The sequence below is a fragment of the Falco cherrug genome, chromosome 5 (assembly GCF_023634085.1).
Source record: "Falco cherrug isolate bFalChe1 chromosome 5, bFalChe1.pri, whole genome shotgun sequence".
In the NCBI taxonomy this organism is placed as follows: domain Eukaryota; kingdom Metazoa; phylum Chordata; class Aves; order Falconiformes; family Falconidae; genus Falco; species Falco cherrug.
The window spans coordinates 34,069,594-34,083,467 of NC_073701.1; the positions used below are offsets into that span (position 1 = coordinate 34,069,594).

Consider the following 13,874-nt stretch of genomic DNA (forward strand, 5'->3'; position numbering starts at 1 on the left):
TCATAGGAACTTTATTCTCAGGAGGAACAAGATTTTTGATCTAGCTGTGGGGAGGTACCACTCTACAACCATTTCTCTTTAGCCCTGGGTTGAATCAAAAGCTAAGGAAAACACTTGCCACTCACCTGCAATTTGTTAACCCTCTCAACCAGTTCTGTCTTCACTCTTTCACCTTCTGTAAATTTCACCTGCAGTTCTTGGAGCTGAGCATCTACTTTTTTCCGCTTGTGCTCAGCATCCCCTTTGCCCTGCAGAAGAACCTTCACCTCATTGGACAGTTCGGCCCTCTCACTTTCCAGAGCTTGTTTTGCTTTTTCAAGATTTGCTTTCACCTGAAGAAGAAAAAGAGGGGGGAAAAAGAAATATCAGCAAAACCCCTCGGACTTTAGATGACAGGATCCTTCCACTGAGTGCATTTTTTTTTTCCAACAAGCAAGCTAATGTTGCATGTTTAGCAGCTAAGTTATAGCCTGCTTACTCAGAAAAAATAATTTGAAAAATCTCCTGATAAGCAGGAGACAATCTAACAATTAGAGAAGACAACAATACAGGAGATAGTCTTGCACCCATCAGATTTCCAAATCAAAGGCTGTACAAGTCAGCAAGCCCTAGCAGTGAAAAGAACGTCTTGACTATGCAGTATAAGTGCCTGATGGGAAAAAAGAATGAACAGCTATTTAAAACAGCTTCATATATGCTTCACAGTGAAAAATTATCTACCAAGGGAAGAACAGCACATGTATCAGAAGTCTAGTGTCATGAACACCTCATGGAGCAGCTGTCATTTCAGGGAGGTTGACTACTTTGGCCTTGTGTTTTCTGTTCACATACCCGTTTGGTTTGTTCTAACTGCTCTGCCAGCTCTTCAATAGCTTGTGAATGTTTCTGCCTCATCTCTTGGATTTGAGCCTCATGAGTCTTTGCCTCATCTTCAAGGGTCTTCTTCAAAACTGTTACTTCTTGTTCTCTCTTTGACCTGCAAAATTCACAAATTCCATTTAGATGCCAAGGAGGAATCAAGCAGATGAGTATATCCACCAACGGCATCTCTAATGCAGAATAATGCCAAGGGCTATTTAGCTCTACAAGATATAAAGACAAAAGTTAGACCTTTTCAAAGTTAGAACTTAGCACTGCACCCTTCTTAAGCGCAAGCTGGCAGCATTACCTTCAGCCTAAGTAGTAACAGCCTGGAAGTATGAAAGTTTCAGGGGTATCACTAACACTATGGTTAGGGAGCAAATTAACTTTCTTATGTCAGGTAAGGTAATGCAGTCTTGACTACAGCTTGCACACTACCTCCTTCCACAGTCACTGAGGCTGCTAACCAGACTACCCTAACTTTGGTAAGAGACTGGATGTGGCAGAATTTATGAAAAATTCCAAACCAAATAAGACAATGCAGCTACATGTTGGACTTACCTGAGCTCTTGTTGAGCAGCTGTAGAATCTAGTGTATCTTCCAGCTCTGTTTTCAGTGCTTCCAGCTCTTCTCCTAGATCCCGCTTCTGTTTTTCAGCTTTATTCCTGAATGCTCTCTCTGACTCCAGGTCTTCTTGCAGCTCGGTGATCTGGGATTCAAGTTCCCTGATCTTTTTCAGGGCCATGTTCTTCTGAGCTGCCTCTTCTTCCACCCTGTGTTCAACATAGGGTTGTGGTCAGAGCCAGATTTAAACCATATGTAAATTAATACCACCTGTCCTACCAAGAAAAAAGCTGGTATCTGTCAGCTCTACAATATTACATTCAAACTTTGATCTGTATATTATCTACAAATTCTAAGTTCTATTTCCCAATACTTGAGAGAGCACGATTACTTACCTTAAAGAACGGGACAGAGAGAGACTGACAACAGAAGAAAGCAGAAGAGAAAGCACCATTTTACATTGGAAATTGGAGACTGTACTGAATAGATGAATATAGCAACTACCAGAAAGACAGTGTGTTGCCACTACTTTTTAACCCCATCTGAAATCTTACTGCTCAGCGAAACGTGTAAACTGCACATCACATTCATAGTCTAGCTCTGTACAGAGAACGTGGCAGTGAGCAGCAGCCAAAGAACTCTGATGCTGAGGACACAGATCTTAACAGTCCACAGGCTGAAATACAGCAGCCACAGATTCCACTTAGTCCCTATTCCAAAGTGACACAAGACAAGCAATACTTCCCAGCCTAGTGGGTACCTGAACCCTGCAGGTCAGGTTCTCACCTAGCTAAGGCTGCCTGCAGCTCCTCTTCCTTCTTGGCCAGCTGCATCTTGAGTTCTGCAATCTGAGCCTGCAGCTCAGCAATCTGGTCATGCAGATCACTGGAGTCCCCTTCAAGCTTTCGGCGAGTCTTTTCCAATTCTTGCCTCTGCTTTTCTTCACGTCGCAGACGTTCTGATGGAGATGGGGATACATTAAGTTACACAGACAACATATACTCAAAGAACGTACAAGCAGAGAAAATAAAGCTATTTAAGCAGTAAGGTTTTCCCTAATAATACAACTGTCCAAACTGTAGCTGGAATGCCTTATTCTGTCAGGATCTATACATGCAACTGCCCCCATAGTTTTCCCTCAAAATATATCTGAGCAATTTCCCTTCCCCTCATCTTACAGCCAAGCCTCCTTCCCCCCCTTTCACTGCAATAAACAATGCCAGTACAATACCAGTCTCTCCCAACACCCACACCACGTAGGCATAAGCGTTCATTAACTGATGCTGAACACAAGGTCTGCTCTCCCTTTACTGAAACTAAATAGGCTGGCTTCTGCTGTGTTAACCTGGGCAGCCTCCAGGTAAGTGCCTCCAGTCTGAAGTACTTGTGCAAACACAGTATCAGAAACAGCACTAACCCTGACAGATTGATGGTGCTGGAAATAGAAAAGTGGAGACGCTTCCACAGCAGGAGAAGAAAGAGAACCAGCCTCTCTTCTCCATTGGCCTGATGCTTTACAGAGAATTTTTATTTGGATCAAGGGCTCAGCTGACAAGGCACATAACCTTCAGCCAGCCACCAAACAGCTCTATCAAACTAATCAATAGCATACACGCTATAGACTAATTTTTAACCCCTCAGAAACCAAGAAGGACTAAAACTCTAGAAATGAAACTGCAGTTCAACAGATTTTAACAGATATCCTCCTAAAACTAAACAGGCAAGTCCTTTGGAGGATCTGCCTTTAAAAAAAAACAAAGCAAAACCAAACCAAACCATAAACCACCTTCAAGGTCTGTGATCATGGCCTCGTGCTTATTCTTTAGTTTGGCTAAACTCTTAGATTTCTCCTCTTCTTCTGTCAGGTTTGTTGTAAACTCAGACATTCTGTCTTCCAACAGTTTCTTTTCCTGCAGAATTGAGAAGGCAGTGTCAAAGCAGTTGCTGGAATTACAGGAGATTTTTCCAGAGCTGACTGTGCTCAAGATGACACTCATGACATTGACTACTCCTGCTACAAAGGAACTTGGAAAAAAAGAAATCCTTTCAGGTTTACAGATAGTTTCAAGTAAATGGCTACATAAAGGTTTATATTTGATAGCCCTTTCAAAACTTAAAGGAAGCCTGTTGATGAATAACTTGGTATGGTTTGGCATAACAACGTATCAGAAAACATTTGCTCATGGATCTTTATTTAGTCAAGGCTATCTAAGTATCATACAATACTGACTTGTAAAGAATACAGGCAGGCAGCTAATTTCAAAAATCCAGGTCAGAGTTGTCCAAGACAAGACTGAATTCATCCCTAAGTTTTCCTGTAACATGGGAAAGGTCAGCCTTTGGTGAGTAGCTCCAGGAGAAACACCGGTGCATCTTTAGCCTATGTAGGGAAGCTGCAGGAATCTTACCTTAGCCAATTTGAGATTCTGGTCTTCCAGAACTATCACATCTTCTTCTAGTTTCTTCAGTTTGGCCTCTGTGGTCACTTTTTCTAGCTGCAACTTTTGCCTTGCACTTTCCTCTTCTTCAAGCTGCTCCTCTAGTTCCTTCACAACACCCACAGAAAAGCAAGGTATTTGTCAGTGCTGCTCACCAACCAGTGTAACAGCACAGAAGCAATACTAGAACCTGGAAAGTTCCTTTACCCTTCCTTTACAGTATTATTACGTATTATATATACTTCCCAGAAGTGACATCTATCATGACTTAATGAAACACACTGCACCCTAGCTAGCAAGTTTTCTAGCAAAATAAACAATGCTACTTTGCAAAGAATGCCACCGTTTCTAAATCCCCTGGCTTAAGCAAAGACTTGTCTAATTCTTCGACAAGCGGCCATCATCTTAGTCTTCAAGAATGAAACAGCTCATTCCAGCTGACTGACCGAAAGCCTCGGGCTCAGCACCAGACTCACTGTGTTCTATTGCTATTTCCACAAATGGATTTTTTATGCTTTTTTATTGTTGTTCTCTCTCTCTTGTTTCCCTCCAAGCTGAGACAAAAGAATCATCTAAACCTTACTATCCTCTTTAGTGACAAGAGACAGCATTCCTAAGGCATTACCTGGATGTTCTGCTGCATTTTCTTCTTTTCAGCCTGCAGATGTTGGCACCGTTCTTCTTCTTCCTCCACCCTTGCTTCCAGGTCATGACATATCTCTTCCAGTTCTTGTTTCTTGGCTGTCAGGCGGGCTCTTATCTCTTCAGCTTCAGCACAGAGTTCAGTTTCTGCTTGCAACTGTTCCTGCAGCTGCATCTTCTCTGCCATTAGCTACATTGGACACAAAGTCAGAAATAAGAGCAGCTCCAATTTACCAAAGTACTTAGCAATCTGTGTTCAGTGAAGTTACATGCTCCTCTGTTCCACAGTTACAGTCTTAATCATTGCAGCAGTCTCCTGCTGCTACTAAAAAGCTAAATATCAAAACATAGCTTTTAAGCATGTGCTCTCCTTCACAAACTGTCCACTGCAACTACAAATTGTTAGCCTTTGTCTAGTTTTCCCCTGCAAGAGTAACACAATTATCAGCCCTACAGAAACACAATCTTGCTGCCACCTTCTGCATTCCAAACAAAAAGGATCCCACTAACGATGAGGTTGAATTCAATGAGCTTCCTACAATACTCAGCCAAAGGAGACTGACTTCATGTAACAGCTACAGAAGGGAGATAGGTGGTCACTGTACAAAGTGACCTGCTAGAGGAACTAAGGTGGGAAGAAGGGCAAAGGAAATTGAACAAGATGGCAGCTGAGTCACACATTTCAACAAGTTGCTATCCTGCAGCTTGCCTATCAGACCAATAAAGCAAAGCAGGTGCTCTCAAGCAGCTGGCCAGGTAGAGAGAGAATTACTTTTACACACGAGATTTGCAGACTCACCTGGGCCTGGAAGGTCTCCATCTCACTCAGTCTATTTTCTGCAGCTAACTGCTTCTCTTTGACCTTTATTAGTTCTTCTTCCTTGGCCATCATCTCCTCTTCCTGTCTGCTTACTTGCAGAAGGGGCTTCACCTGAAAGGGAAACCCATGCAGTGAGACATGTATAAGGAACAAGAAAAACATGAAGAGATGTTCTTGTACTTGATAAGCATTGAATAAAACAATTTTCAATAAATGTCATATTTGAAAGACTGATCATTCATTTTGTTGTGAATACTGGGAGGATCATAGAGGACTAGTTATCATCTGCTCTGCCTATTAACACACTTTCTGCCTGCCCAGCTTTTCCTCCAGGACAGAGTGCGTCAGGAAAGGGTTGGGTAAATTCCAGACCCTTGAGGGCTCAGTTGTAATAGCAGGAGAATAAAAAAGTTGCCATACAGTGGGGAAATACACAGATAGGTCAATGTCATCTACCCAGACTTTTGTAAGGCCTTTGACAGTCTCCCACAATATCCTTCTCTCGAAACTGGAGAGATATGGATTTGATGGGTGGACTGTTTCATGGATGAGGAATTGGTTGGATAGTTGTATCCCGAGAGTAGCTGTCAATGGCTCAATGTCCAGATGGAGACTGGTGGTAAGTCAGGGATCCATATCTGGACCAGTACTCTTTAATTTTTTCATCCAGGACACATCCAGTGGGATTGAGTGTACCCTCAGCAAGTTTGCAGACACCACCAAGCTGAGTGGTGCGGCTGACACACCCAAGGTATGAAATGCCATCCAGAGGGACCTGGACAAGCTTAAAAAGTGGTTTCATGTGAACCTCATGAGCTTCAACAAGGCCAAGTGCAAGGTCCTGCAGCTGGACTGGGGCAGTCCTCTGTATCAGTACAGACTGTGGGATGAAAGGATTGAAAGCAGCCCTGTGGAAAAGGACTTGGGGGTACTGGTGGATGAAAAGCTGGACATGAGCTGGCAATATGCACTTGCAGCCCAGAAAGCCAACTGTATCCTGGGCTGCATCCAAAGTAGTGTGCCCAGCAGATTGAGGGAGGTGATTCTGCCCTTTTACTCTGCTCTGGTGAGTCCCCACCTGGAGTACTGCATCCAGCTCTGGAGCCCTCAGCACAGGAAAGACAGGGACCTGTTGGAATGGGTCCAGAGGAGGGCCACAGAGATCAAGAGGGATGGAACACCTCTCCTATGAAGAAAGGCTGAGAGTTGGGGTTGTTCAGCCTGGAGAAGGATCCAGTGAGACCTTATGGCAGCCTTTCAGTAAAGGGGCCTATAACACAGGGACAAACTTTTTAAGCTGGGCCTGTTGCAACAGGACAAGGAGCAATGGTTTTAAAAGTACGAGGGTAGATTTAAACTAGATAGAAGGAATTTTTTACAAGGATAGTGAAACACTGGAAGAGATTGCCCAGAGAGGTGGTAGATTCCTCATCCCTGGAAGCATTCAAAGTTAGGCTGGACAGGGCTCTGAGCAACCCGATCTAGTCCCTGTTTGTTGCAGCCAGGAGGTGGACTAGGTGACCTTTAAAAATCCCTTGCAACCCAAACTATTCTATGATTCCATGAAAAAAACCCCGAACACCACCCATCTCTGTGCTCTCCCATCAAAAACACTTACAAATAATTTCATAGGAAAGAAGTTTAAATTCTGCTCTCAACTCTTTTAGCTGCAAAGTCTCATGGCTAAAATGCAAGAAATCCCACACATTTAGAAGACACGATTTCTTCATGTGTTCATTGTCTTTATAAAGGTAAAATATCTACAAGTCTTAACAGCAAGATCAGACCTCAGCGCTCTTCCTTTGCACTTACAACCCTGGAAAAAAGAGATGGCAAGCCATCCCCATATTAACAATTTTTGTCTAGCTAAATTGAGTAGCCACGTAGTAAATGACTCTTTGAAGTACCATACCACCAAAGGAAGTGATCCTCTTACTCTTCTTAGGCATAAAGCATTCAAAGATTACTTCTGCTTTTCCACATTACTTGAATATAGCTTTGCACATGATTTATGCAGGCATACTGCACAGCTATCAAATATTCTCTGCCTAAATCAATCAACGTGTAACTGCAAACCTGCCCAATTGTGGAGGAAGTGGTTTGGGGGCTCTGGTTCAACCTGAGAAGCTGAAACTGCAACCAAACTGTCAAAATTGCAAAGGGAAAAATTATTACCTTGGTGAACAACCTCCACCATTGCCAGTTCCGCAGTTTCAAATAGGCAGCACAATTCCTCTGAAGCACTTTCATGGCTGTCAGTTGCTGCTGGCGTTTGGCAAAGGCTCTGCAAGGTAAGTGGAAGTCAGACAAAAGGAACCCACAACAACACACAATTCTCTCCACTAAGCCCTTTCTCAGATAACTCTACGTTTTTACTTTACAAGATTCCTTCCTAAAAAAACAGCAAAATTTCCAGTGAACATCCTCTATCTTTTTCAAGTTTTTTTCTGCTCAGGTAAGGATTTTTTTTTTTCCTTTATTCAATTCCCTATTTAATGAAGTTTTTCCCTAATGTCATCTAATCCATAAAGCCTCACTCTTAATTTCAAAAAAGGGAGATTGGTAACACACGTGGGTTTTCTGCCAATCTGACAGATATTTTTGGTTTTAGAACTGTATCATTTGCAGTCCTACCCAATAACTTCAGAGAAATCCTATACCTCCTGGATCAGTACCATACTAAGACTTTTTCATTTGCACACTTGCAGTTTGAGCATTTCTGTCAAAATCTTTGCCTGCTGTGTAGTATTACTACAGAAAGAAGAGACTTTACTGCTCTGGTAGTATGTGGGATAGCAGCACACCGAGTTTCTTGCAGGTGCCAGAAGTCTGGCATTACAGAGATCAGAAAACTCTAAAACACCTTCAACAACAAATAAATCATAGCCTTTCTGACAAAAAATAACTTCCAGTCAGCTTTTCTAAAGAAGAAACTTGTACCTGAATGGGAAAAACGTACATTTTTATGATGTACTTTACAAAATATGGTCCTTACTTTCTGGCCAGGTAGCCTCTGCAGCATGCTTGGAAGCCAATAATGACATCTGTGATCTTCAGATCTCTCTCTTCTTCAAGATGAGCAAGGACTCCAGCTCTAAAAAACACTTTACTCTGTCCAATTCGGTAAAGGTTTGAATCCAGCTCCAATGCTTTGATCTAAAATGAGAGAAGCATTCATCTCATGCAAAGGCTGCTTCACGTGAAACATCACAAAATGTATTTATGTTTCATGGCTGTAAGACACCCGCTCCCTACAAGGAGCCACCTAGGCCAACCAAAGTTCCTAGCTCAAATAAGTCCTGTCCCAATTAAAGGAGCTGGAGGTCAGCCAAGCACAGCATGAAAAGGAGGTAACCAGAGACAGAAAATATGATAGAAAGCATTGTTTAATACACTACATCAAGTACTCAGAACTACAAGGATGCTGTGAGGAACATATGCCAGTCCCAAGAGCCCTCTTCCTTTCCTAAAGGAAAAACATCTGTTGATCCTTCCTATTTATTTTTTCCCAGTCCTAACTTTTGTCAGAAAAAGGCCCCCCAGCCAACTTTCCTGTCCTTTAAAGGATTTGCTTATACTAGTTAAAGTAGTATACCTTATTCCTCTTCAGAAAGAAAAAATAGGAATCCCTTACAGCCAAATTCAATTCAGTCTCCCCTAGTCTTCAAGCTACAGAGCCAAAGCTTTCCCTCTGAAGCAGGGAATCCTGCAGAAATTAATTGGAGCCTTCATTGAAAGCATCTGTCATCAGCAGGCTGTTACAAAGAGTTTGTTGAAGCTCATACTTTAAGTATAAGGTAAAGATAACATTAATGCTTCTAAGCATTTTGATTTCAGGAATACTGCTGGAATCTCAAAGTATATGCATCTGTGGAAACAAAGATCCTCTTTGCCTAGGATTATTGAACCCCATGCTAGCCAGAAGCCTCCATCTGCAAAGCCAAAAGAAAACTTTTTGCACCCTCCTCCTACCAAACAAAACACTTGACTTTGGAATTTCAGTCTGTGAGTACAAGACATATTTAACATGCACAACTCTGATTTCCAAACCACACCCATAAAGTTTATTCTATTCAAGTAGAGTTTCTGGGATGTCTTACCATCAGTACACAAGCCTGCTTCCCATCCATAAATCCTTTGGGAATTGCATTTGGAGTTAAGATTTCGTATCTGAAAAGGAGAAAGCATTTGAAAAGGAGAAAGTATTAGACTAGTTACACAAGTATATTTGAAAACAACAACAAACAAACAGGGGAAAAAAAAAAAATCAGTAATGCATTCCTACACCACTATGAGTTTGACAGTTTACGGTCTCATTAGAGAAAAGAAAATGCATCTCCAGACAGAGTATGAAGCAGTCTTAGACGGGGTTCTCTGTGCCTTACCTTAGATACATGCTTAGCAGAGAAGTCAAAGATCCTTTCAAGAGGCTTTGTGCCATCAAATATAAAGGGACAGATGTGCTGCCTTTGAAAAGAGTGGCAATCTAGTTGCAATAAAATGCTTTAATTTGTGCACTTATGTCTGTCTTAACTTTGCCAGGATAAAGACTGATTCAGATTCTTTTCTAGGCCTTACCTTTGTCTGAATTCCTGGAACACAACTCTGTTGGGGAAACCTTGACGACAAATACGAATTCCCTCCAGCACTCCATTACAGCGAAGCTGGTCAAGGACCAAGTGGGGATCTAGTTTTCCAGCCTAGTGAGGAAAAAGTACACTTTATAAATACCACAAAGCTTTTACAAAAGGGGCGTCCCCCTGTTTTTTGTAAAGCAGCCAGTCCTCTCTTTTCCAGCTAGAAGCAATTGAAAGTTTTTATGCTATCTTAAGAAGAACTGCAAAGATTGGTCTCCAAAACATTGGTAACTACAGTTATTTAGGATGACCTTAAAAAGATATCCTGAGAATACAGGACATTTTTAAGATCTCTTGCAAACCCTGACAAAGAGAGCAACCCAGCCACATGCCCCAAAGAAGCCCATGTAAGACTGCACAGGCTGTACTGTCTTTACCTTCTTCTCATGGTTGGGGATAATGCAACGGACGAAGTTTGGGTTGGTGTTCCTCAAGGTAGCCATCAGTTTAGCCAGCTGTTCTTTATAGAGCTGTCCCACTGTTCGGAACATACCCTTCCTGGTTTTAAAGGCCCCTGGCAATGCTGTATCTGACATACCAGCTACCTGATCCAGCCCAACAATACGGTCAACTAGAGAGAGCACAAGAAAGGGTGTTAAAATTCTTCCACAGAGGAAGCACTGGAATGTACAAAGAACATCTGGGAAGAACAGGATGAGAGGAGCTGCAGGATCCTTTTTGCTTCATCTCTACACAGATGTTGACTCCTGTACAGAATTTGTGCAGGGATAGGAGCAGGAAGGAAAAAAAAAGCAACAGCTCACTACAGGAAGTTTGAGCGATGGAGACAAACTTACTCCCAAACATATTCTACTGATGCTCTGGATAGCAGCTCTGGAAAAGCAATCTAGAAGTGAGTTTCAGATGCTTCTACTTGCTTAGGTTACAATGAAAAACAACAGATCAAGAGCTCTAGCTGCTAGCCCAGCAGAGTCAACTATTAGTTAACTCTGACCCAGAAGGGGCCACAGTTAAAGAGAAAAAGCCCAGCTTCACTCTTGCATTACAGGCAGAACGGCCATGACCGGTGATCAGAAAAGCCACATCTACTTTAAACTGAGCAAACATGGTAAAAGGCATGATAGAAACCAAACCTCAAGATACCACTGTTTGAGTCATTTTTAGAGTACAAGTATTCTATGACAGCATTCTATGACAGAGACATGAACAATACCACTAGGAGAAACTCAGAATCCCTTGCCCCAACAGTTTCTCCACTATGCCACAGTGACATCCAAGCACTGATGAAGCTATCACCTTGATGTGTGGACTCCACAGATCCTTTTTTTCAACAGAAGCCAGCTTGATCTGAGAGTAGCAGGGGCAAGAAGAAACTAAAGCATTACTTTTTCCCTTTGCTCTTCTTCATGGAAATAAAAATCCATCCACACAACCAAATCACTGCAATTTTCCACACCCCTAGTACATTTTTATTAAGGGCTTCAAGCTACTACTTCACTTTATCTCTAGTGGTTGGCTGATGCCTACTCAGGCTTCCCAATCTTCACTTCAGAAAAATATATCAACTTGTGGTCAACTGGCTTCTGATTAAAAAACCACAACTAAGAGAAACCCCTACAAAAGAAACAAGAAAGGATATCCTGATTTACAGCTAGTATTAGTTTAGAACTGCTCACTTCTAGAGCAGCTGTTAGAATAGGGTCAAGGTTGTCTTATCAGAAAGAAAAGAAGGTTATGTTACTAGATGACATCACAGAGAAATCCACAGAAGAGTGTCCCAGATTGCAGCTGGAACAATCTTGGGCTCTGCAATCTACATCAAGATAGCAAAAAGGACAGTCGTTTGCAACAGAAGATCCAGCTAGGAACAATAAATGAGAACTGATAAGCTGTGATTCAGTTGACATTTCAAGTCCAAAAGGAGTCACACACAGCAAAGGTCTTGTTAGGCACAACTTGCTGATGGCCGTTTTTCATGCAGTACAAGTTCCTTCGCCAAACTTTCTTTTAAATAATCAGCAGCTGAAGTCAAATCCCAATACTAGAATTAATGTTAAACTGAATTTCAGTTTAAATGCAGTCTCAGAAATCTTCCCTCCAAACCTTGCAAGAAATATAGCCTTACTAGCTCTATGGTCAAACAGTTGACAGGGATTTGCTTCTAGCTGTCCCTATGCAAGTCTTGCAAGAGCAACCTTTAGCACCTGAATATGTCCATATTTTTCTTGTATCCACTTGCAAGATGAGTTTTGCTTTTGGTTTAAAGTCTGTGAGGAGCTACTAGCACAAAGCAGAGGAAATGAACAAGAAAGACAAGCAGGTATGACAAAGGGACAAAGAGAAGTTAACGGAAGCATTTCTTGCATGGCTCTAGGATGCATTACACACATGACAAGACAGCTGGGTTTCTCAGTCACCTGGTTCTAGATGAAGAATAGGAAAGTGTTGATAGAAATAGGCTCTCTGAACGTTCTGCATCTCTGTAACAGACAGAGACGTCAAAGAAAACCCACCGCAGAAAGTGACAGCAACAGTAAGACTCAAAAGCAGATAAAACCAGAGAAGAGTAAAATACTGAACGCTGCAGAAAGAACACACTAGTTGCAGGACTGAAAACAGATTCAACCTCAGATCCTGTGTTTGCAGCTATGCAAGCTGCTGGGACATAATGGTGCATTTATATTTTATCCTGGTATGCTTGGTTTCAAGAAATAATTGCTATATACGCAGCAAGCTTAACCTAAGTTGACGTAAGTGAACCTTTCTCTTGAGTTACAATGAACTTTTAATGAAATACCATGACCTAAGCAAAGGATGTTCTAGATAATGCTCATCTTGGTGGTTTAGTCTTCAGGGAAAAAAAGCAACACAGCTCACCACAGACTTTTGATGATCAAACTCTTCCACATAAAACAGGAGAAAAAAAAACCAAGACAAAGAGATTAAGTTTAATTACATACCATCTTTCCACAGCTCAGACACAAACTTATCCGATGACTGGTGGAGAAGAGTAGCAATGTTATCATTCAGTGGATCCATGTTCTTCATCAACCATTCATCCGCTTTATAATCCACCTGGAGAAGATAAACACATCAAGAAACTTGGGGGGGGGATTTTCTGCAGCACAAGATGCAACAAGATCCTGCAAAGTCTATAAAAGCAGCACTGAGGTTTGCACAATCAGCAACAGATTACCTAATCACTCTTGGATTTGCCATCTAAGCAAGCATACCTACAAATTTCAAACCCTAACAGACAGCTGCATGTTCTGTTCTGTCAGTAAGGGAATGGATTTGCAATGCCAGTTTGCACCACCCACAGTGTAACACAAAAAACAACTGCATCATCATTTTTGGTGATGAAGTCTTGATGCAAGACTTCAGAAGCATTTTTGAAAAGTACCTTCAATCTCACCAGGTTACAGAGAACAATTTAAACCGGTGTCTGTTTGACCTGTCTTCAACTATAAAAATAACAATTTGCAGGTAAATACCCTTAGGCCCTGTAACGTCCACAGCAATGGAACGACCTCATGAAATCTTCCACTGGTTTCCCATAGGCAGCCGTTTTGGTAAGTAGCCATTTCTAAGCAGCAGTGGTTATACATTAGAAAATCAAGCAGACATCCCAACATTCACGTTCTAGCTACTAATTCTTTACCTTGCCAGCATAATGTATAATACAGAAGTCAGCTTTGTCTTTCAGCTGTTTTGGCTTCTGAAATTTGGGGTGAGTGCCTTGTTCTTGTACAACTTTTTCCACAAAGCTTTTGTCTGTTGCTTTTGGGAACCAGCACTCTTCATCCAGCAGGGCCAGTATACCAGGAGGACCAGCCTTAAAGAAGGGAAATATCAAAACATCATTAAACACATGACTGCACAATTCATTAACACCTTTAGATGGCTAGAGATATAAAGCCTGATCCCCATCACGTTCACCTGCTATGTGG

At 41.8% G+C, this 13,874-nt stretch overlaps 1 protein-coding gene across 3 annotated transcripts in view; it reads right to left on the minus strand.

Moving 5' to 3' along the window:
- The window catches only part of MYH9 (myosin heavy chain 9), a 74,415-nt gene that overhangs the window by 11,624 nt on the left and 48,917 nt on the right, over positions 1-13,874 (minus strand). For all 3 annotated transcript variants that reach the window (XM_055710833.1, XM_055710834.1, XM_055710835.1), the window contains exons 14-28: positions 13,586-13,759; positions 12,885-12,999; positions 10,341-10,534; positions 9,905-10,026; positions 9,427-9,496; positions 8,322-8,482; positions 7,502-7,610; positions 5,306-5,437; positions 4,490-4,696; positions 3,835-3,972; positions 3,213-3,336; positions 2,213-2,384; positions 1,423-1,635; positions 832-976; positions 126-332 (exon numbers count right to left, since the gene is read on the minus strand). In XM_055710833.1, the coding sequence (XP_055566808.1) occupies positions 126-332; positions 832-976; positions 1,423-1,635; positions 2,213-2,384; positions 3,213-3,336; positions 3,835-3,972; positions 4,490-4,696; positions 5,306-5,437; positions 7,502-7,610; positions 8,322-8,482; positions 9,427-9,496; positions 9,905-10,026; positions 10,341-10,534; positions 12,885-12,999; positions 13,586-13,759 (2,283 nt within the window). The remainder of the gene's footprint in view (positions 1-125; positions 333-831; positions 977-1,422; positions 1,636-2,212; positions 2,385-3,212; positions 3,337-3,834; positions 3,973-4,489; positions 4,697-5,305; positions 5,438-7,501; positions 7,611-8,321; positions 8,483-9,426; positions 9,497-9,904; positions 10,027-10,340; positions 10,535-12,884; positions 13,000-13,585; positions 13,760-13,874) is intronic.